The following is a 22741-nucleotide window of genomic DNA, read 5'->3' as shown; positions in this document are numbered from 1 at the left end:
TATGTGTTCTAATTGCGTCTGGTTGGCGATGATAAATACAGCCTTGTAGCCACGCAGGGTAACTTATTTAATATGCTAATTACACAGCAGGAAGTCATGTGAGAGATTATCGCAGGCTGAGGGTGAGAATGATGGTGGGGGTTAAAAGAATACACCCCAGTTTTATCCAATGCTAATTGAGCAGACACGGCGGAGGACATTTTCAGTGCTAGGATGGCATAAAATGAAGATATACGACCGTGAAACGAAGGTCAGCATCTCGGAGGAGAAAGGGACAATTTGTTTCTAACATAAATTAAGGAGACTTATAGTTATAAATGAGAAATCTGGTCAATATTTTAAAATGTTCTCCTCTAATTCTTCACTACCTGTTGACTGTTGACTCTGTTAGTTATACAGATTATTTTTGTAGGTGTAACAAAATTAGTTTAATTGCTTCCTTACATTGCAAAGGAATACATGTAGTGTGTTTGTTGCAGTACAAGAAATTAGCCAAATACCTTAGAACACTTGTCAAACTCAAGGACCGCGGGCCCCTAACAAGTTTTTATCCGGCTCGCATATCAATTTAGGTTCACAATAAACGTTGACCCGCCTAGTTGTTCGCCAAACCAAAAAAGACGGGAAACAGTTTTTTCAAACTGTGATCACACTCTGAGCCGAATTTGGCAGATTTGCTGACTTTGAGACCTGTTGTCGTGAGTCGGCTTTTACAATTTTTTATAATTTTGTTCGCTTGATTTGCTAAAATCTGTGATGGCTAAGTAACCTTTTTGCTGACTTTTTTAGGGCTTTATGTCGACAAAATGTCGGGGAAAGCAACAAATAAAAAAAAAAAGACAAAAACATTGGAGAAATCCACAAAAAAGTTGTAAAAATCAACAAAAATGTTGAAAAATGCGACAAAAATTACGAAAGATTTCACACAAAATAAGCAACATGCAGTAATGCAGACAAAAATATTTAACTTTTTCATTGAAATAAAAGCATGTCAATAAACCATGTATTATCTGTCCCTTGATGTGATTCTTATTTTCCAGTTTGGCCCTTACTGAAACTGAGTTTGACACCCCTGCCTTAGAATCTCTTCGCATTTATTTAGTCAACACTTTTTCCACAGCGCATTGTTGAGTCTGCCGTCTCCAAACCTTTCTATTGTTCTCATGGACGCCGGTGTGATGATTATTAATACCATTTGGCCTTGTGAACGTTGGCGAAGGAAGTAAATGTAAATGCTGTGGTATACTGTACAGTGATAACTAGTGCCCTCTGAAATTGAAAATGAAGTGAGCCAGTATTGCATTCAAATGCAGTGAATATCACATTCCAGCTTTAATCAACTTCAATTGAAGCATTAGACCATGTAATTTAGATTTCAATTGAGTTCTGTATTTCATAAAGATATCTCATATTCCAATTCATGTTCACAGTTTGAGCCAAAGCACCTTACAGTACCCTGAGGTAAGGGCTTACATTTAGCGTCTGTAAACGTAATGGAAACGGTAAAATAATCCAAATTACCTGTGTTTTAATGAAAGAATTTCCTTCTTTGTAGCAATGTTTTGTTCAAATATTATCAATAAGGATATTTTGAAACCCAGAATGCATCATCTACGTCTGAGTCTTAAACATTTTGTACAGAGTTTCATGGATAAAGCCTCCTCTCCGCTCCTATTTTCACATATCTGTGTTTCTTTTTCAATATCCTCGTACACACTAATAGCTCTCCAGTCAACTTCCTGTTTGCTGTGCTCCATTCAATCACAGGGCCACAACCTCCACCGACTTGGTGGTGTCCATCTGCGTTATCTTTGCCATGTCCTTCATCCCTGCCAGCTTTGTCCTCTTCCTCATCCAAGAGAGGGTAAACAAAGCCAAGCATCTACAATTTGTCAGTGGAGTTAACCCAGCGGTCTACTGGTTGGCCAATTTTGCCTGGGACATGGTAAGTACCTGCTTCATCAGGCTGCTGCATCACCTCATAATTGGTCATAATTTCTTGAGGTACAATTATGCATTGCCACTTATTTGCATGCTGAATAAAATCTAGGTAAAAACTATAAGACATGTATTATAATGTGACTCCTCCAACTCAACTTTCAGTGCCGAAGGCCTCATTTTTACCCCACTTTGATGGTCTTCTCCTGTGCTATCCTGAATATTTTTTCCCACCTAAGGCTGTATGTAAAAAAAAAAACATCCACTGTAATTGATAATGTAGCTTTGACACTGCTGGATTCTGGGAAAAAGCTTCACCGGAGCAACAGTTATTTTCTGAGGCGTAATTATTGACACCGGCTGCCCCCCCCGGTTACACTCAACAGGCTTACTGCCAGTTTCCCTGAGGCAGAATAGAAGTAAACATTTTATCAGGAAGCTTTTGTAAAGACAAGGCATCAGGACGCTCATCATTATGGTGCTGTCTGAGTGGAAGACAAATGTACCGAAGGAGCCACTCTAATGATTCTAGCCTGAAGCTCTCTGCATTAGTATACATGCCCTATCAACAGTAGATATTAAAAGGAATCCAGGTTGAAAAAAAACTAATATTTCACTGTCAACTTTGTATTTTAATATATTATATTAATTTGATCTATAGTATATCTTTGATTCACCCGTTGGAAAACTGTGGATTTGTTTTTAAAGAGCTCTGCAGCCAAAGGGAATATTACACCTACAAGTAAAAAAAAATGTTCAGCCTTCTTTTGATATTGGCTGGATTTAAACAAATATTAAATAATCATTGCTCAATTCAATGTATCATTGAGCAACCACTGGCCTCAAACACAAGAAACTCAGATGTGTCTGTTATTCACCAAATTAATTTGAACATTAAAGGGGGATGTATCTGAGTGCTGTTATGTTACAGATTTCATAATTTTACGTCCTTTCAGTCTGAAAAAAATGACAAAATTAAAAGCAAGCAAACTCTTTATGTTGTTACTCATGCCTTGAAGGATTAATTTCTTAATCATACACTGACCATTTACTTTTAATGGAGATAGCTGCTTATTTTTGTCTTTGCATCTTTTGTTTTTTTCTGACAGTGTAACTACATCATCCCATGCTTGATTGTGATTGTGATCTTCCTCTGCTTCCAACAAAAAGCCTATGTTTCACCTCCTAACCTGCCTGCTTTGATTCTGCTGCTTATTTTGTATGGGTAAGTAAATTCAAAACTCAATACTTCCAATAGCACCTTAACTATCTTCTTCAAAGTATAATTCTCAGTCAGTTTAGGAATTATAGCAGGTTCCTATTCTTTGGTTTTAGTTGTTGGGTTACTCTTTTTGACACTTGGATCATGAATTGTTCCTTTTTAGATACTATTTAGATTGCCCTTTTCTCCACACTGTTCAACATCATCAGATATACTGTATAATGTATTCTGCATTTGCTAGTTTTAGCACTTCATATAGGCTACAGTCCAACCACACTTAGTATATTTAATGAAAAATATAAATGCAGATAGGAAGAAATGATCATACTTTACCAGGCATAAGTTGTAACATAAGTTCTAAGTTGAGAACATTTGATTTTCATGGTACATCATCTATAGTAGATCAAATAAAATGTATGGGTATCTGCTACTGTGCACTATTCCAAGAAAAATGTGCAGCACATTCATTTCATTTTAAGTAGGTAGCGTGCCATGGTGGTGATCAGAGCATGAGTGCAATGTACTGGCTGTGTGCATCATTATCTGTCTAAGTTAATGAGGTGTATGAAGTATATAGTTATGGGTCGCACAATGTCGAAAAAGTAAAAGAATATATTTATAATATAAAATATTTTTATTTTTTGCCTGCATGCCAAATGATTATACTGAACTAATATATAAAATGTTATTTGAGGTTGTTTTACTAATTCAGTGACATTTAGAGCAGGACCTTGCTTCTACTACCTCTAATATAGAACTTGAACTACTGCAGGCCAAAGCGTAGGTGGTATTTATTGTTCAGCAGTGTTTTATGGGTCACTTACTGAGCATTCAAATGATCAGAAGAGTCTGGTGGGTGATGCCATGAAACGGTACAACTGACTTGGTAATCTGCATTTATGAATTGAAAACGGCATTCATTCTCCTAACGTTAAATTGGTCACAGCTTTTACATAAACCCTGGTGTTGAGTGTAATGAGTGATTGTCCTCAGGCTGTGTTTTTCTAAGTACTTTTCTTTTATTTGGACTTTGTCTATTTCATTGGTATTGCTAAATGTGGTCAAGGGATCCCGCACTGTTTATGTGACAGTGTCTTGTTTTCTGTAGGTGGTCCATCACCCCCATGATGTACCCCGCCTCCTTTATCTTCAGCGTGCCCAGCACAGCCTACGTGGTGCTGACCTGCATCAACCTCTTCATTGGTATTAACGGCAGCATAGCCACCTTTGTTATGGAGCTCATTAATGATGATGTAAGTGGCAGACATACACACACACATACTGTACATGTATTCTGGAATGGATGAGAAAAACAAATGACTCAAAAAAAAAACACAGTGGAAGACACACTTCCTTTGAAACAGCAGACACAGACATTCACGCTCCCATAGAGTAGCTTCATAAAAAATATATTTGGAAGCTATAGCAGTGGATGGCTAATTGAATTGAAACATTGATAAACGCTCTGTGTTTTTGAAGCAAAGGCTTCCTTACGCATGTGAGTGGAGTGTGTACCCACCTGGTATAAATGTTAATGTATTTTCTTTATCCTCTCAAGGATTTTTCAAAGATGCTATTTTCACTATTCTCTTTTAATGTTTAATCGATTGGTGAGTATTGAGTATTCTGAGGACTTTCCTCATCCATCTTTCAGCATGTGTTCATTTTCACTGCAAGCTGCTACAGACTCGGCGGAATCATAAGACAAACACACCAAAAAAGACCTGCATAAGAAATGGAAAGAGAAGGATGTTGACTGTCAGTCATTTCACTTTTGATTAGAATTTAAATTACATTTCATTAAAAGAAAAAGAAGAGAGAAATTGGCCTTTTCTGACTGTACAATTTATGGCACAGCCAGAGCTCTCAACAGGACCATGGTGCCTTAGAGGTGGTGGTGATTAAGAAAAGTATCTACTGTACTTTACTTGGTGTCTCGGTGTCTTTTTCATTTGTTCTCTGAACTAAACGTGTCTAATTTCATTTGTCGACTTAATTGTTATTTGCATGATTAGCATTAATCACCTACTTTTTGATTTTTTTTTTTTTTTGATTTTATATTTTTAGCCTTGTACCGATCAGTCATTCCTCGTCGACAGATGCTATGTCCTTTCGCTCTATGACGAGTTGCTCATCCATCTGATGCTTCGTCAGAATGTCTCCCACAGCTCTGAGCCGACACTTCAATGTTGTCTGAAAGACTTTGCCTCTGCGCGCTCTGTCCTCTCCGAAGTGCCTGCCTCTGACTTGATGTTTCCTCTGGCGCCGCTCGGCTATGGCATGGGATGTTTCCGGTCTCCTAACGAGGCTGCCTCATTTGCATTGTGATTCCATTATCTACAACATTCATTATTAGTTTGTATTTCTCAGCTGGCAAGTCTACTCTCAAACAATGTCATTGTTGCCATTTAGTTGTCTCTGCATTCACTTTATTTATAGACACAGTGTTAGAGCAGCATATTACTCATAAATGGTGCCATTGGTAATAATTTTAATGAATAGCATGGTGCCCACTGGCAGTGTAAAGGGACGGATTTATTGCGCTCTTCTCTTCTCCAAAGCATTAGGGAGAGAGATAGTGTTTCTCTGAGACTTGACAGGCTAAGAGGTCCATGGTAATTCTGCTAATCTGACTTGATTTAACAGCTGATAAGGGGACCTGATGGGTCGACATCAATCAACAAATGTTACAACTCTCTAGGTTTCCATGTGTCCCCAGTTCAGAGCAGATATCTCTAGGGAACAGACTCTTCACAAAATAGCTAGCGTAGATACAACAGTGCCCCGGTGTGCCCCACTTAGGCAGAAAGGGTAGATCTCACACATGACAGCTCAATCCAGTCTTCCCCTATTGCGACTTCTACAGTTTCAAAGCTTTGTTTCATCATTTGTAGACTCGTCAGCGGTGGCATTACTTAAACAATGGCGCTCAAAAGTAAAGCTACAGGCTTCAATCTGTTCTCTGGTTTCAAGCACGGGGTGAACCTAGATCCCTTTTGGGCATAGTACTATTTTTCCAAGAGTGGAAACAGAGCTGCAGTGTTACAGGCTCGGTGCCCCAGTTTTGTCTCGAGACCAATGGGAGATTTTCTTCCCCTCAGGACTGTCCAGCTCCCTGTGGATTGCATCAATCCCAGCCTGCCTTGTATGCTTGAAGCAGTGTCTGAGTCAATGCCTCCACCACGTGCCACTCAGAGATAACCACAGGCACAGATAGATTTTTCAGGATAAACATAGTGTGGCCAGGTCCTACCTACCTCATGTAGTGTAATTGGAGTGCACTGTGTGAAGTCCAGCTTCCTTTATTGGCATGGTGTTTAAGACAGGACACTAAAGGTGAATACAGTATACACACACACACACACACACACACACACATATAGATAGATAGATATCACCATGAAACGTCCCCAGTTGATTACTTACAATACAATAAGACAATTCTTTTTTTGTATTACAAGTGCATTAGTATAGTTCATGTTTAAATGTGCAAATGAGGTATTATCTAATTAAATATGCACTCATTTGCAATGCATACATTTCCAGAACAGAACATTGGATAAAGCCAGGTTCATATATCAGAAAATATTTTTAACAGCCATTGAAAAATCCATTTTCACCATGTTTTTTAGGAATAAGATGTTCTATAAATCTAGCTATGAATTATATATGAATCTACCCCTCTGTACAAACCATCAGAATACAGATAGAATGGAGGAAGACAAGATTTGGAAGCCAAATAGTCAAAAATCTCAAAATTGGCCAGTGCATTTAAAAAACAATGTTCTTGCCTGCCGTGTTTGGCCTTAAAATAGCCAGTAAAGACACATACACACATAACAGAAGCATCGGGTCCTGCTGACTCAGTCTAGTTTTTTTTCCACCCTTTTTTTTTTTTTAAATAACAAATTTAGCTAGTGTTGTCCCAGACTAAGAATTTACATTGTCGAATCAGATTCATCAAGTCTCGCCTATCGAACACTGCTGTGCTCCTGTATCTTACTTTGGATCATCCTTTACTATTTCAAAGTGCACCCACATTGAAAAGATTTTCTTTTCCCAGATATTTTCAGTTAAAGGTTTAAATCCCTGCCGCCAAGATTCTCCTCCGTGGGTCACGGATCATAGAGAGTGAAACTTAAATCAGTCATGGGGCGGTTGGATTTATTCATGCACAAAGATTTATTAAAAGCTTCTTTTTTTGCACATTGTTATTTACAGCATTATATGTTGATATTTATATCATAAAAAACCTTAATCTCTCACATTTGGTTGTGATAATGTTATAGGTAATGTCCCTGATAAATAAACAATAAATAAATAATACGCTGTATATTAACTTATTGGGTAGTTATACGTATGTAAAATCCAACATTGAGCACCCCCATTTAGCCAAAATGGCATGATCCTCATTTCATAATGCCTCTGCAAAGATTCGACTGTGAGATTGGCAGTTGAATCAGGCTCCTTTGATCGAAGCATCAAATATTCGACTATTCAGGGTCACCCCTAAATTTAGCTACAACTTCCATAACAATTCTTGAACTTGGTGGTTGATAGCGGTCCTGCCTTTTCACAAGAACTATGTAAAGTAGCTAAAAAAAAACAATATCATCTGCAAAGAAAATCTAACTCGACTGTTAGAGCCATATATTGTGTCTGTCTGCTCTCATTGTGATTCCCAGCATTATGAATGAAGCCGCGCTGTGGGAATAAGCACAAGTAGCCATATGGGTCAGATATGCGCCTCGCAGACTGTACCACCTTCAAAACAATTTGAAAATGATTTATGGGCATATAGCACAAACTTAAGGAGGAAAATTGTCCAGCATTTCATCATCTCCGACTAAGAGCCTCTTAGACCTTCTTAATGAAGACCCAGTCAGGAGGAGATGTGTGATTTCATGTATTGATCTCAAATTAGGTCTCTTTCTTCACATTCCTTTGCTAGATAGATGGGCAGCATTCAGCCAAGGTCATAGCTGTTTGTTTATTCAGCTTTCTTTATCTCATTCAACAAATCCGTGTGTGTGTGTGTGTGTGTGTGTGTGTGTGTGTGTGTGTGTGTGTGTGTGTGTGTATATATACATTTACATATGGGTTAATGTCATCTTGCGGTATAAATTCATCTGCTCTTGTTTCCAAAATCATTTCTTTTAATCTAGCTAGCTTACTGTAATGGCAAACACATCAGGGCAAAGTCAACCTAATAAACTGGTTCTATAAATACAATTAAAACTGTTATTGGAGCTGTAAATTAATGTTCCTAAACACATCTCAGCTCCCCTTAGTATGAGCTGTTATAATAATTGGACATAATAAATTGCATGATCTGAAACAAATTATTCTGATTTGATGAATGGAATAAATTTTTTTAAATGCTCTCCCTTATTTCATTCTTAGCTATGAATTGTGATTGCAGTCTTTTTATCCTTTATCTTAAAGCAAACTTGTAAATATAGATTAAAATGAGTGATGAATTATTGTTGGAGACATTGGCGAACATCAAGTTTGATTTGACATTATGATCTATAAGGCCTTTTCATCACGCTCTATCTGCCCTAGAAAAACTAGGCCAGTGACTACCTACTCATGCAAAGAAAATCATCTCACTATATGCATGTGCTTACTTTTGATCTTGAACAATACTGTATGTTGATTGCTTTCTTCGTTATGACATAGAAGCACTCGTATGATGTCTTTTTCCCACATAAAACTGATTGGTTTTTATTGTTTTGCTGCATAAATGTTTATTTTAGACTATCCAAGATTGGGTTGAGCCAAAGGGATTTGGCATTCAAGATATCCGCATACTGTAGCTCTTCAGCTTTAATTTGGAGCTACTGTACAGTTGTAGCTTTGTCACCTTTCTGATCTGATATGGGCATGCCTTCTCTTCAAAGATCATGTGGAAGAAGCGATCAAACAAAGTGTGACAGGTTAAAGGAATAGTTCAACATTTTGGGAAATACGAGTAAGATGAGAAGATCAATACCACTCTTATGTCTGCCTGCTAAATATGGAACTGGTAGCGGATTATCTTAGCATAGCATTAAGACTGGAAACCGTTAACCTGGCTCTGTCTAAAGATAACTCCCACTCACTAGTTACTATTATCTTTTTTTCCTGTACAAAAACTGAAGGGTAAAAAAGACAACTTAGACAAGGTATTTCCCAGCCGGATTATTTCTTGGCCAGGACCAGTTTCTAGGCACCCGGCAGATACTCCAGAAAGTTACTAACACAAGATAAAACATATTAAGTAGTGGACTTTAGGGGTGCTGGTTGGTGGATTGTATTACCTTTAGACAAAGCCAGCCAGATGTTTCCACCCTTTTGCAGTCTTTATGCTAAACTAAGCTAACCGGCTGCTGGCTCTGACATGGTAGTGGTACAGTGGTATGCAAAAGTTTGGGCACCCCTGTAAATTTTCATGATTTTCCTTTATAAATCATTGGTTGTCTGGATAAGAAATTTCAGTTAAATATATTATGTAGGAGAGAAACACAGTGATATTTGAGAAGTGAAATAAAGTTTATATGATTTATGGAAAGTGTGCACAAATTATTTAAACTAAATTATGCATGTGCATAAATTTAGGCACCACAAAAGAATAATTAACTAAATATTTTGTGCATCCTCCTTTTGCATAAATAACAGCCTTTAAACGCTTTCTATAGCTTTCAATTAGAGTCTGGATTCTGGCGGAAGGTATTTTGGACCATTCTTCTTTACAAAACATCTCCAGTTCAGTCAGGTTTCATGGTTTCCGAGCATGGACAGCCCGCTTTAAATCCCACCACAAATTTTCAATAATATTCAGGTCCGGGGACTGAGATGGCCATTCCAGAACGTTGTACTTGTTCCTCTAAATGAATTCCTTAGTAGAATTTGAGCAGTGTTTAGGGTTGTTGTCTTGTTGAAAGATCCATCCCCGGCGCAACTTCAACTTTGTCACTGATTCCTGGACATTGTTCTCCAGAATCTGCTGATATTGAGTGGAATCCATGCGACCCTCAACTTTAACAAGATTCCCAGTCCCTGCACTGGCCACACAGCCCCACCGCATGATGGAACCGCCACCACATTTTACTGTAGGTGGCAAGTGTTTTTCTTGGAATGCTGTGTTCTTTTTCCGCCATGCATAACGCCCCTTGTTTTGCCCAAAGAACTCTATTTTAGTTTCATCAGTCCACAGCACTTTATTCCAAAATGAAGCTGGCTTGTCCAAATGTGCTTTAGCATACCTCAATGGACACCGTTTGTGGCGTGTGCAGAGAAAAGTTTTTTTCCGCATTACTTGTCCATGCACCATCTCCTTGTGTAAAGTGCGCTGAATAGTTGAACAATGCACAGTGACACCATCTGCAGCAAGATGATGTTGTAAGTCTTTGGAGCTGGTCTGCGGGTTGACTGTGACTGTTCTCACCATCCTGCGCCTCTGCTTATCTGAGATTTTTCTTGGTCTGCCACTTCGGGCCTTAACTAGAACTGTGTCTTCCAATTCCTCACAATGTTCACAAAGACAGCTTTCTGTATCCTTCCCCTAAACCATGATGTTGAACAATCTTTGTTTTCAGGTCATCTGAGAGTTGTTTTGAGGCTCCCATGTTGCCACTCTTCAGAGAAGATGCAAAGAGGAGAAATACTTACAATTGGCCTCCTCAAATACCCTTTCTCATGATTGGATTCACCTGTGTATGGAGGTCAAGGGTTACTGGGTCACACAATTTTGAGTTCTAATAATTAGTGCTAAAGGTATTGAAATCAATAAAATGACAAGGGTGCCTAAATGTATGCATATGCCTAATTTAGTTTAAATAAATCTTGCACACTTTCCATAAATCATATAAACTTTATTTCACTTCTCAAATATCACTATGTTTGTCTCCTGTATAATATATTTAACTGAAATTTCTTATCCAGACAACCAATGATTTATAAAGGAAAATCATGAAAATGTACAGGGGTGCCCAAACTTTTGCATACCACTGTATCAATCTTCTCCGTTAACTCTCTGCAAGAAATCAAATGAGCATATTTTCCCAAATGTTGAACTATTCATTTAAAAAGTAAACAAAGATCCAGTAAAGTTACTTATATCTTTAAATCTGGCATTTGGATTGTTGGTGTGTTTTTTTTTGTTTTTTTTAAAGCTGACAGGCCTCATGCACTCATCCTCAACTGCTAATTGAAAGCCTACTCAGTGAAACTCATAAATCACAGAGCACCCATGAATAAATTCTGCATCAACAATGGCCATCATCTGGAAATCTTGCACACAGCTTTTACAAAATGCACTGCCACCCCCGCCCCGTGTACTCTATGCTCGGGCTCGCCCAAAAACAGAAATGATGAATTTATGGTCTTCCTGCTTGTATGCAAGAGCTTTGAAGACTATGCTACAATGAAGCAGAATGCATAATGCATGAACTTGCTTCTGAACGCCATGCAGTGCCAAGCGTAGTCATATTTTCTCTTCCCTCGTGCCTTTTCTATCTCAGACTTTCCTTCCTCCCTCCCTTACTGTACTTCCTTCCTTATTTGAGCGAGTTTGTTATAGCCCGGTCCATTGTGTCTTATTTTAATTAACTATTTATTTTGTGCTCTACTAGGCCACCATTGAATTGTGGCCTCAGGGAGGAGGAAAGTGATAAAGAGAAAGTACAATTTTAGAGAGAAAGACAAGTTGTAGCCAGGAAATGCCCTGTCAAGATGAGACTAGCTTTTTCTGTATGCCTTGTGAAACAATGTGCTCTGGCTTTGTGTTTGTGTGTATCTGTCTCTTTGTTCTTGTATACAGTATCAGAAGAAAGAACAGAGGCAGACACACAGAGAGTGTCTGTAGGTGTTTTCACAGTTTGAGCTTTTTTGTCAGCTGTATCTGTTTGGTCTCTTGGTGCTCCTACCCATAGTTCGGAGTTTAAGGATGAACATCTGCTTACCTGCGCACCACCTTATCATTTTGTGTTTACGCATACTGTATGTGTGCTACCTCATGGATCACATGGTATGTTCCCTAACGTATGCTGAATTCCAATATCAAGAAGGCAGATGAACTCAGATGCTCTGTGCTTTGTCGGCGTGCCATTTAGAGCCCCGCAGCACAGCAGCGCGCAGCATGCAAATGGAGTTCAGGATGTTTGTTAATTATCCACGCTTGCGTCAGGACACTGCGCACTGTCTTCCAAACCTCTTACGCCGCTGGCCCTGCTGATTCAAGGCGGCAAGTAAACATATTAGATTTGTGCTGGCTAATTTCTAGTCAGGGCTTGAATATTCAAAGCTTTAACTTGCAACTAATTTCTATCTTGTTTGTGTGATTGTGTGCATTTTCCCCAACAGAATATCACCCGCATCAACAACATAGTGAAGCAGGTGCTGCTGATATTCCCACATTTCTGTCTCGGCAGAGGGCTAATTGACATGGCCAAGAACCAGGCAACAGCCACCCTGTACAGCAGTTTTGGTAAGTGGCCACCACAACTATGACAGCATAACTAATCCTTGAGAAAGGTAATAATTACGGAAGTCGTCTGTGATCTTAATCTTAGCGAAACTGCCATGTCTGTAATTTGTAATTTTGTTTTTTTTACGGCAAATTACCTACCATATTTTGCCAAACACTGAGGTTGTGTGATAATATTAGTCCCTTGCAAATTCGCATTTCTGTGATTTGGGGTCGTTTTGGCTGCGTTTGCAATTATAAATTAAAGTTTTAGCAGAGCCTTGACATCATATGTGAGGTATAATAATGTCAAGTAAAATAAAGACTTGGGCCCCAACAAACATGGCGGGTGGGGGTCAAAAACGTGTCAAGTTGATGAGATAATGTTTCGTAATACAAGTGACTACATATTGATTTGATCATTCCTTACCCATGTATTAGACCCTTAAATAACATTTAGACAGGGCGAAGAGGGGAACAGGGCTGTAGAGGTGGAGCCGGTTGAGGAGGCTATCAAGAGACAAAGAAGCACATGAAAGCAGAAGAGAGGTGTTATCTCTAGAGAGATGGAGCAGGAAATAGTGGCTTGAGGAATCATTTGCGACGGTGGCGGAGAGTAGGAAGAGAAAAGCAATCAGAACATAAAAGGGCTAGTGTGGAGAGGGGCTATTTACCAGAGAACGAGACTGAAAGCGCTTTTCGTTTTTCTTGTCTACTTACTCTGCCCCCTCGGGCTCTAGGGTTGTTGAGTCTGAGAGAGGGAGGAAAGAGAGAGAGCAGAATGATTAGAGTGGGGGGGCTGTCACCGGTTTACTTAAAGTGTTCATTTGCCAAAAAAGGCTTCGACATGAAAAGTACAGGATATCATTGATTTTCTCACATGACATAGGTGACAGCGTTTTTTTTACATTTTATTTTTTAAAGCTAAGTGGCATTTTAAACTGTTGGCTTTCACCAATGAATATGTCTCAAAAACACTTCAAAGACCTGTCAAATTGCAGCTCTCCTCTAACTTTTCACAAAGACATATTTGGCTGTCCATGAAAGAATACATATATCTGTTATTTCCATTTTTTTTTTATGATGTTTCTGCTAAATCATACTCTGAGCTTGTAGATAAGGGCTGGATATTAACATGAAATGACACAGTAATAATGCATTTAATTACTTACCCTTTCTGTGTTTATGGACTTTGTTTATTATGATATTTCATGATGTTTTTTGCACTTTTTTTTTTTTTTTTTTCTTTATCAGGGCAAGACCGTTTCATAGACCCACTCAGCTGGGACATGGTGGGAAAGAACCTCTGTGCCATGTCCATTCAGGGAGCTGTCATGTTTGCCATCACAATCCTCATCCAGTATAAATTTTTCTGCAAGCCAAGGTAAAAGCGGCTATCAACAAATGTTATTTCATAGTTAATTACAGTAAAGTGTAACTCAAAATTGGCCCAAAAAAAGTTCCTCGCACATTCTATGTCTATCACATTCTATGTATTTCCATTAGGGCTGGGCGATATGGACCAAAAGTCATACCCCGATATATTTTGGCTAAATATCGATATACGATATATATCCCGATATTTTTTCCGCAAAGTTAGAGCAAATGTTCAGTCAAAGTCAAAGCCAAATATGACATGTCACATGTAGTTTCATAGAAACCGGCTATTTCAGTGAACAGTTGCAAAATCAAATGAATAAATAATAAACCGTTTTCTTCACCTTGGTCATGATTAAATGCTCAGCTGTTCAAATAACAATATAATGTAAACATAAATACTGTATAACAACGGGAGTACCTTTTTTGAAATCAAAGCTCCATAAGGTTTGTTTTAGTTTTTTCCAACGTTTTAAATTGTTAAATTTTTCTTCTACACATTTTCAGCGCTTATTTCTACATCCCATATTTTCTGATATAGGGCTGGGCGATATAGAGAAAATCAGATATCATGATATTCTTGACCAAATACCTCGATATTGCGGCGATATATTCTAGAGTTGACAGTTGGTGCTCTCGCAAAATATCTTCACACTTAGATTTTAGATAAATAATCATTAATAATAGAACAGCTAGAACAGTCTGGTAAGTTCAGAAAAGTACTTCACTTCACTGTAATGCAGCTTTTAAAACCAGGAAAAGACACTTATGTCATATCACGATATTACGATATCCAAAATCTAAGACGATATGTAGTCTCATATCACGATATCGATATAATATCGATATATCGCCCAGCCCTAATTTCCATCCAGTATTTGTTTCAGTCAGATAAACCATTGCTTCACCGTCATTTAAATTGGTACTGGCATATTAATGTTATATAAAACATCTGTGGCACTGTGAATCTGTTTGGCAAATACTATTTTTTGTGTTTACTTACTCCAAAAGCAAGGTTGCCATGGAAACTAATGCCTGTGGCTTCTACTATTTATGAAAATTACCAAGATTGTTTCACTGAGCTTAAACTTTGACCGAGATAATTTGTCATGTGAGTTCATGTTAATTTTACTGAAGAGTGTTGTGCCAACATCGGTTTGACTTCTCTCTGCCAGGCTTATTTCAGGGAAGCCATTATCTGCAGAGGAAGAGGATGTCGATGTTGCTCGGGAACGCGAACGGATTTATGAAGGCAAGGCCCAGAACGACCTTCTGAGGATCTATGATCTCACTAAGGTATTGTGCAGTGCATCGTTTGCCTCTTGTTAAAGTATTGCTCTGATAGAAGTTCATTCCCACTTTGTTATTCAGTCATTTATTTTTTTATTTTTTATCAGAGGTTGACTAATTGCTTTATTTGTTTTTATTTGCTTTTTGAAAATGTGAGATTGTTTTTGATTGTGTGAAAACGTCCAATGTATAGACTCAGAAAGCTTCTTCCCTCAGGCCAGCAGGATGGTGAACTCTGTCATTTAAGCTCTGCCCTGCACATTTTCATATTTGCATCAAAGTGTTGTGATAAATGTACATTTTGCATTTTCATATACCAGAAACTTCCACAGCACACATACACACACACCTTTTTGTCTGTCTCTTACTGCTCTAGCCTTTATTATTTTTATTCTTATTTTTACTCGTATACTAATTATTAGTCTGTATCACACGCTAGCCATTCTTTGCTCAGTATGCCACTTTGCTAGCCTAGGAATCTAGACGCACCTTAGCGGCAGCAAATTTATTTTGCAGCCAGGGGGGTCTAGACACTCTCTGTTGACTTGCGAGCTGGAAAAACTCTGGTCAGGCCAATCACATCGTGTATAGAGTCGGTGGGCGGCTTATGGCTGCTGCTGCTGCTGGGAACAGCAGTCTTCTGGAAGTTAAGCTTTTCTTTGAGAAAAGAACGAAGAACGGCACTGAAATCATTTTAAAAAAAAGATGTGTTCGGAGTTTTGCCGACCCGATACGGCAAAAGTTTAATCTATCAACTAGCCTATTGCGTGCAGAGGGAATTTGAAAGACAACCGTTTTTCCCGCCCCTCGGATTGGGCCCTGTCAATGGGGAGTTCCCAGACCCAACATCTTGATGTGGGTCTGGCTTGTCAGGGTACCACTTTGCATTTCACTGCACATATTTTATGAGCAGGACAAGTAACTTTGAACTTTGAAGAAAAAAGTAAAGACATACAACACAGTTGATCAGGCCTAATCTTAATATTTTCTATTTAGAACTTAGACACTTTTTAAATGGCAGTAATCCACTTTATCTGTGGATGTGTGTGAGTGGGTGGGAGGAGTTTTTGAAGTTCTTTTTCTTCCACTTGCACCTGCATTATTCAGTTTGCAAGGCAAATGGGAAAGACAGGTTGTGAGTGAGCAGCTGTAAACATTCACAAACATCATAAGTGGGCATGAGAACCAAATAGTTGCATTTTAGGGGCGTAAAGGTCTGCGCTCCTATGCAGCTCCGGCCCTTCCCCCCCATGCAGTAGGTGAACTCGAGCGTGCTGTGACGGTGCGTGCCTCAACACCGCCGAGATTACGGTTCATCCATCGGCAGATGTTCCCTCCCTGCGGACGGCGTGGCAGTAGGAAGTGTCACCACAGCAACCTGCTTTGCAGCGCCAGTGCCGACAGCTGGACGATCTAACAGCCTATTGCTTCTTACCACCCTTGTTCACTCCTTTACTCCCTCAGTCTTTGCAGTCTCACTATTCTTAATCTTTCACCCATTGCTCACGGACACAGACGGGCGCCACACTCCATAGGGTAATTACTGAACAAGCGCTGGGTAAAACAGTTGGATGGGTAATGTCTTACAAATCATCTCACAAGGTGAAAGGTGTGGAGAGGAATTTTCATTTTTCAGCTAAAACTTGTTAACTGTAAACTTGTGAAAACACTTCATCTCTACTCTAAATACAGCTTTAAAACAGTGCCAAAATGTGAAGATATTAGATTTGATTGAGCTGGTCTGCTGTTGACGACAAGCCATTGTTCATACACACCTTGATGGCTGACAATATTTCTCTGAGATGAGAAACAGTGGCCCGTCACCACACAAAAACAGCAGTGCAGTGGCAGAAGGCATCAGGATTCTTCCTGCAGTGCCCTCATTGAATCGCACCACAGCTGTGCCCCATCCATTTGAGGTGTAGATAACAAATTGATCAATGAGCGCATGGCTTCGGTGGCCATGCGCCACAAGCTGAACCCTGTCATAAATCTAAGAATGCCTCCGAAGCGATTGACAGGCCATCAATCATATGTCGGATTCCTGCTCCTCCCTTTCCTTTTCCTGCTGCTCTAAACAGGAGCATTTTGCTATGTGCCCCACCTGCTAGCCTCCATTTAGCTGCTGCATTAGTGTCGGCACTGTAATCGATGGAGACCGTAATCGAAGTGTGTCCATCTGTGAGTATTTTCCAGGCCCAGTGCTGTCAGTTTAACCTTCCAGTCACTCACTAAGTTGACAGAGAAAGTTTTAAAGAACCTTGTGACAGCTGTTTGAATTTAGGAGAGTAATAAGTGATGAGTGGCACCTTGGCATACTAAACAAGTATGTCCATGTGTACTCTGTACTCTGATATGTACTCTGGGGATATAAGTGGGTAAAATAAGACTCGTTTGACTTGCTTTGAGTGGTTTCTGACCTTGGCTTTCTTTCTTCTTTTTTATGTATTTTATTCAGTTTTTTCCAGAAATTATATTTTTTTTCAGCACTCATTTTTTCTTTTTTTGGGATTTGTATTATCTTCTATTCTTTCGTTTAATTCCCTTACCCAGAATTTTATAAATGAAACAGTCAGGGGTTTCTTCTGCATTTGACAGGTGTTTTTGGAGGGATTGTGGGTGGCTTAGTTAATTTTAAATTGTAGAAACTGTGTTATTTTGTGAAAGATTAAAAAATATCTATATATTTGTATGTTTGTGGAAAAGAAACCCAGGATTACAAATTGGTGTGAAGTACTACAGTCGATGTGCTGACTGCACAGGTTCCACCCCCAATCTGAGTCAATAGTAACAACTCAAGACAATGTCATTTAATTAGGAGCGTGTTAAAACTAGTTAGCAAGTGAACAGAGCAGTTAGAATAAATACTTAAGGAATGGATAAATGGTTAAAAGATCCAACCTCTGCCACTCCATGTGGAACTTGTGAAACAGTGAGACAATTCAAGTATCACTTTGTTTTGTGTAAAAACAAATATAACAATATCCACTTTAATACAATTACCTGTGTTAAATTGCATTCACTTTAAAACATTAACCAACCAAAAAAAGTTTGGATCATGATGGGTGGTGATGAAAAAGGGCTTCTTGAGCTAATGGGATATGGCTGTAAGGCTACATCAGACAAAAAAGGTTAGGAACTGATGCTTTTAGGATACCTCAGGATAGCACCTCATACTGCTATGAGCCATTTGTAGAATGATTGGACCATTCTTTTTAGATAAAGCAGTGTCAGTGTCATGGAGCTGAAGCTTGTGATTTTCTAACCTAAATCTATATTTTAGGTTTGTACAACTGCCGCCATCACATTCGCTCAACTGTCTCATCTGATTAGACGTCTGCCTGCTTATCATGACAGCTGCTGTGGTGCGCGAGTCGGAGGGGAATTATCCTTTAATTGCCTTCCTCCATACATGTATCTGCTGCTTTGATGTGACTTTAGCACTGCAAACTATCACTAAAAAGTAGTATGTGTGATCCAGGTTAATAAGCACGGAGTGCAGCTGCCAGATGCCACTGAAAGAATGATGGATCTACGCAACTCTGCTTTAATCAAGTGCTTTTGATGTGCCAACTGTGTCATAAATGCAATTCCATTGTTTGTCAGGCTTGAAGTGGCAGTTCTAAATTTACATTTGCCTGGTAGCATTCTGAATGCGGCTGGGACAGCTGAGTCTTTTTAATGTTGGATTTTTGGTTTAGGGATTCTATACAGGAAATGTATCCTTCACACTGAGAAACGAATGCTGTCACTTTTCTGTTTTAAGGAACATTCACTGTGAAAGTCTCTGACACTTATATACTGTACAGGCATTTAAACACACAGCACTCATCGAAAACTATGTTTTCAACTTTTAAACCCCCCCTCAAAAAAAAACAGGCAACTGTAGTCACTCTTTCATAACTCAAAGGGGGACAGTGCTGTCCTTGATTTAGAATTTTAAATGTCTTAACTGTCACATTCAGCAACAACAACAAAGGCCTTGCCTCGTCTTTTGGTGCTCGAGCAAGACGACGCTGCTTTCAAACCACTTTGAAAACATATCAAACCCTAACATAGTCTTGGATGTGTAAAAACACCTCGTGCACTAAATACCTCATTTTGTTGAATGTTCGCCTGCAGTATTTTTTATTTATTTTTTTTCAATTTTAAAAAATTGTGTTCACTTCAAGTGGGAGCTTCTTTACCTCCTCTGGTGAGATTTTCAGATGATGCAGACTTGGATGCAAAATGTGCATGGATGAGACCGGTCAGCGGGGGAGAATGTGAGTGCAGCATAGAAAGTTTTCAAGTGAGATGTGGGAAAAACATCAACCACCTTCTCATTTTCCACTGTCCCTACATGATCTTAGTGGGATACTGACTCAAATCTTCTTTGTCCTGAGAGATGGGATTCTGCATCTCATGTGGTCTAGTTTTCTTTTTTATCAATGGTAGGAGTTTTAGGGATGACAATGTTGGCTCGTCCAATGGTCTGTCAGTCTATGTTTTTATATAAATAATTGGAGCAATGTGAAAGGGGTCAGTTCAGTTCCCCTCTGACCTCCAGAGTGTTTTAGCTTCTTTCAATTCATTGTTTTGGGTTTTACTGCCCGTGAATGTTTTGAATCCGTCTTACCGCTCTTATTGGTGTCATTTCCAGCAGCCGCAGGCAGCTGTTTAAGTTGAATGAGCATCACGTTCTTACACTCCCTGCTGTGGCTATAGATTTTTACATTTAATAGAAAGTACTTTTTCAAAATAAGGACAGCATGCTTTTGCACTAGAGTCGTCTCTGTATATTGACACCACTAAATGCAGCTGCTGTAAAGCTGGTGTCCATACATAGAATATTGGGTGACTTTTGAGTGTGTTGAAGGTTATTGAAGGTACTGAAGTGGCACTCGAAGTGGAGACAGATTTCCTCATGAATATTGTCACTGCAGTCACAAATACTTCTCCCCCCTGTGCAAGTGTCTAACTTTTTTTTACTACCTTTTACCATCTGGCTGGCTCTAAATGTAGCAAATTATCTCTTCTTGATAATTTCTTTTCCTTCACTTTCTCTGTCTCTCTCCCTCCTTCTTTTTCCACCTGCTTCTTCCATCTCTACTCTTCCCCGCTGCTCTGGCCTATCGCTCCATATTTTGTCATGCTATCCTGTGTGTTATCTTCCTCACTGTCTGCTCCCCACCCTTCCCTGCCTACAGCCTCCTCACCCTCTTTCTCTCTCTTTCTCTGGCTGGCTGGTTGATTCATTTTACTGTCTGCTCCCTGCAGGTCTACTCTCGGAAGAGCACCCCTGCCGTGGACAGACTATGTGTGGGAGTACCTGCTGCAGAGGTGAGCCAAATGCTGCTGAATCAAACAAACACCTCTACAATCCTATAGTGTGTGTCGCTTTTGTCCATGTTAGACGACTTTCTTACATTTACACATTTCATCACTTTTTTTAAATTTACCAGCAACACCCTTGTGTGAGAAATTATTTCATTCGCTGTTGCCTGTGAACAAAAGCAATGGATATGACTAAATTATGGAATAATAATGATGATATTTACAAAATATTGACACATGAGAGCAGGGAGCAATGAGCAGAAATTGTCTTTGTGGGCTTTGATTTACAGTTTCTAGTTATTTCTCGAAGATTTGAATTGGTGTTTGGCTTCCAAATGCTGCTCACAGAAGGCGTTGGGAGGAACACTAATCTCCTTATCGGGCTTGTTTTTCACCATAATGCTACTGCCAAGCATGTGTGTGCTAAAAACACACAAGCAGGCTAGTAGAAGATCATTGCTAGAGCAACGGGGTCTGTGAGACCCAGTGATGTTTAGTTCAGTACACTGCCAAATTAGCAGTTGGAAACTACATCAACCAAATACAACAAAGTAAACTTTTATAGAGTTTTTGACTCAGGAACCTTTGTGTTAAATGTATGACTCATTATAACACGTTATACACCACCATACACACACTTACGGTCACACACACTGTAGCGCTGGAAGCTTGTTTTAAACATAATCTCAAATGCTGACAGGCAGTCGTGCTCGATGGGCTTTCCGGTGGTATCCATCCTCCCTGCCACTGTTTACTCAAAGCCCAATGTAAATGCCAGTGGAATATTATGATTCACAGGGCTCGACTGATCACACACTGCATTTCCATGCATTATTTACATCAAGCTTAGCACTCTTCTATGCATTCACAAGCACAGGTCACAAACAAGCAGGGATCAATGAGTGACAGAAATCAAATATTTATGCCACAGCCAGAGCACCTAAGGCCGGTCACGTGACCGCGGGGCTCCGCAGAGAAAACTTCCTGCCGCATTCCCTCCAGAGGGAAGTAAGATCAGCAGCATCAGGGAGATTAGACAAAGAAAGAGAGGATAGTGTTTGTTGTAGAAATGTACAGAGGCAGGAAGAAATGCAGTCGGGAATGGTCAGGTGTTTACAGTATTTGTTCCTGTGTGCCTGGCATGTTGATTTAGAGTCTGTTGTTTTGTTTGTGTACAGAAATACATCAATTTGTTATTTTGCTAAACACTGAACTGAACCAGTCATGCATACTCTATAAATTGTAGTTTCAATTATACTGTATGTGGTGAACAAATATTTAGAGAGTCTGTAGATAAACTTCATTAAAGGGGTTAATGGAAAGTGTTTATTCAAAAGACAACTCATCTACATACAGAATATTTGAAATGCCATGCATCACCACTGTCTGCTGTCTGTTTCCCAATGAGGTTTCTACAAAACCCACTTTACCTAATGGAGCCTCCCCATTGTCTCCCTCAGTGTTTCGGCTTGCTTGGAATCAACGGGGCTGGGAAAACCACCACGTTCAAGATGCTGACAGGAGACATCCCAGTCTCCGGTGGAGAGGCCTTCCTAAATGGATACAGGTGAGCCTCTAACTCCCACTAGTGCACCAAGTAAGTCATCATAATTAGCCACCCAAGATGGCTGCTCATATGGGGATCGAGCTGAGGTGTTTTTTTTTTTTTTATAGCTCACACCCTTTCTCTGCTTCTCTTGTTCTGTGTAACTCAGCTTTCTATTTCTCTCTCTCACTCTCACGCTTTGTTTTTTTTCTTGGCTAGGTAGTTTTGATGTCTCTTATACATTCTGCCATATCTGCCTTTTCAACTTTGGTTCTCTCATGTCTCCTTACTGTGATATTCTCAGTAATGCTGAAAACTCTGCTCTCGCTTTCTTTCTGCCTCTTGCACATATCTCATTCCTTTTCACATCCTCGCCCTGTACCTTGCTGTTTTTTTTTGTCTCTGCCTTAAAAGAATCAGTCATAAGAAATCTTTTTACATGCCAAAAAAAAAATACCTTGACACCAGTAATATGACACTCTGGCACATGAGCATAGGTAGGCTTGCTCTTCCTTATTTTTAGGAACAAACAACTGCGTTTCTTTGCCTTGGCATGCATCTCTGAGGAAGCACATCCGAGCATGGTTGTGTGTAAGCTACGGTT

The 22741-nt window shown here is 39.4% G+C and overlaps 1 protein-coding gene across 8 annotated transcripts in view; it reads left to right on the top strand.

Annotated features, from left to right (window-relative positions):
* LOC114546160 (ATP-binding cassette sub-family A member 1) overlaps window positions 1-22741 on the top strand; it is a 206636-nt gene that overhangs the window by 160394 nt on the left and 23501 nt on the right. For all 8 annotated transcript variants that reach the window (XM_028564839.1, XM_028564840.1, XM_028564843.1 and 5 more), the window contains 8 exons: window positions 1768-1945; window positions 3048-3163; window positions 4269-4413; window positions 12506-12629; window positions 13863-13992; window positions 15161-15281; window positions 20535-20597; window positions 22052-22158. In XM_028564839.1, coding sequence (XP_028420640.1) covers window positions 1768-1945; window positions 3048-3163; window positions 4269-4413; window positions 12506-12629; window positions 13863-13992; window positions 15161-15281; window positions 20535-20597; window positions 22052-22158 — 984 coding nt within the window. The remainder of the gene's footprint in view (window positions 1-1767; window positions 1946-3047; window positions 3164-4268; window positions 4414-12505; window positions 12630-13862; window positions 13993-15160; window positions 15282-20534; window positions 20598-22051; window positions 22159-22741) is intronic.

The sequence above is a fragment of the Perca flavescens genome, chromosome 19, assembly GCF_004354835.1.
Source record: "Perca flavescens isolate YP-PL-M2 chromosome 19, PFLA_1.0, whole genome shotgun sequence".
Classification (NCBI taxonomy): domain Eukaryota; kingdom Metazoa; phylum Chordata; class Actinopteri; order Perciformes; family Percidae; genus Perca; species Perca flavescens.
Note: the sequence above shows the minus strand (reverse complement) of the source record. Positions and strands in the feature narration are given on the sequence as shown.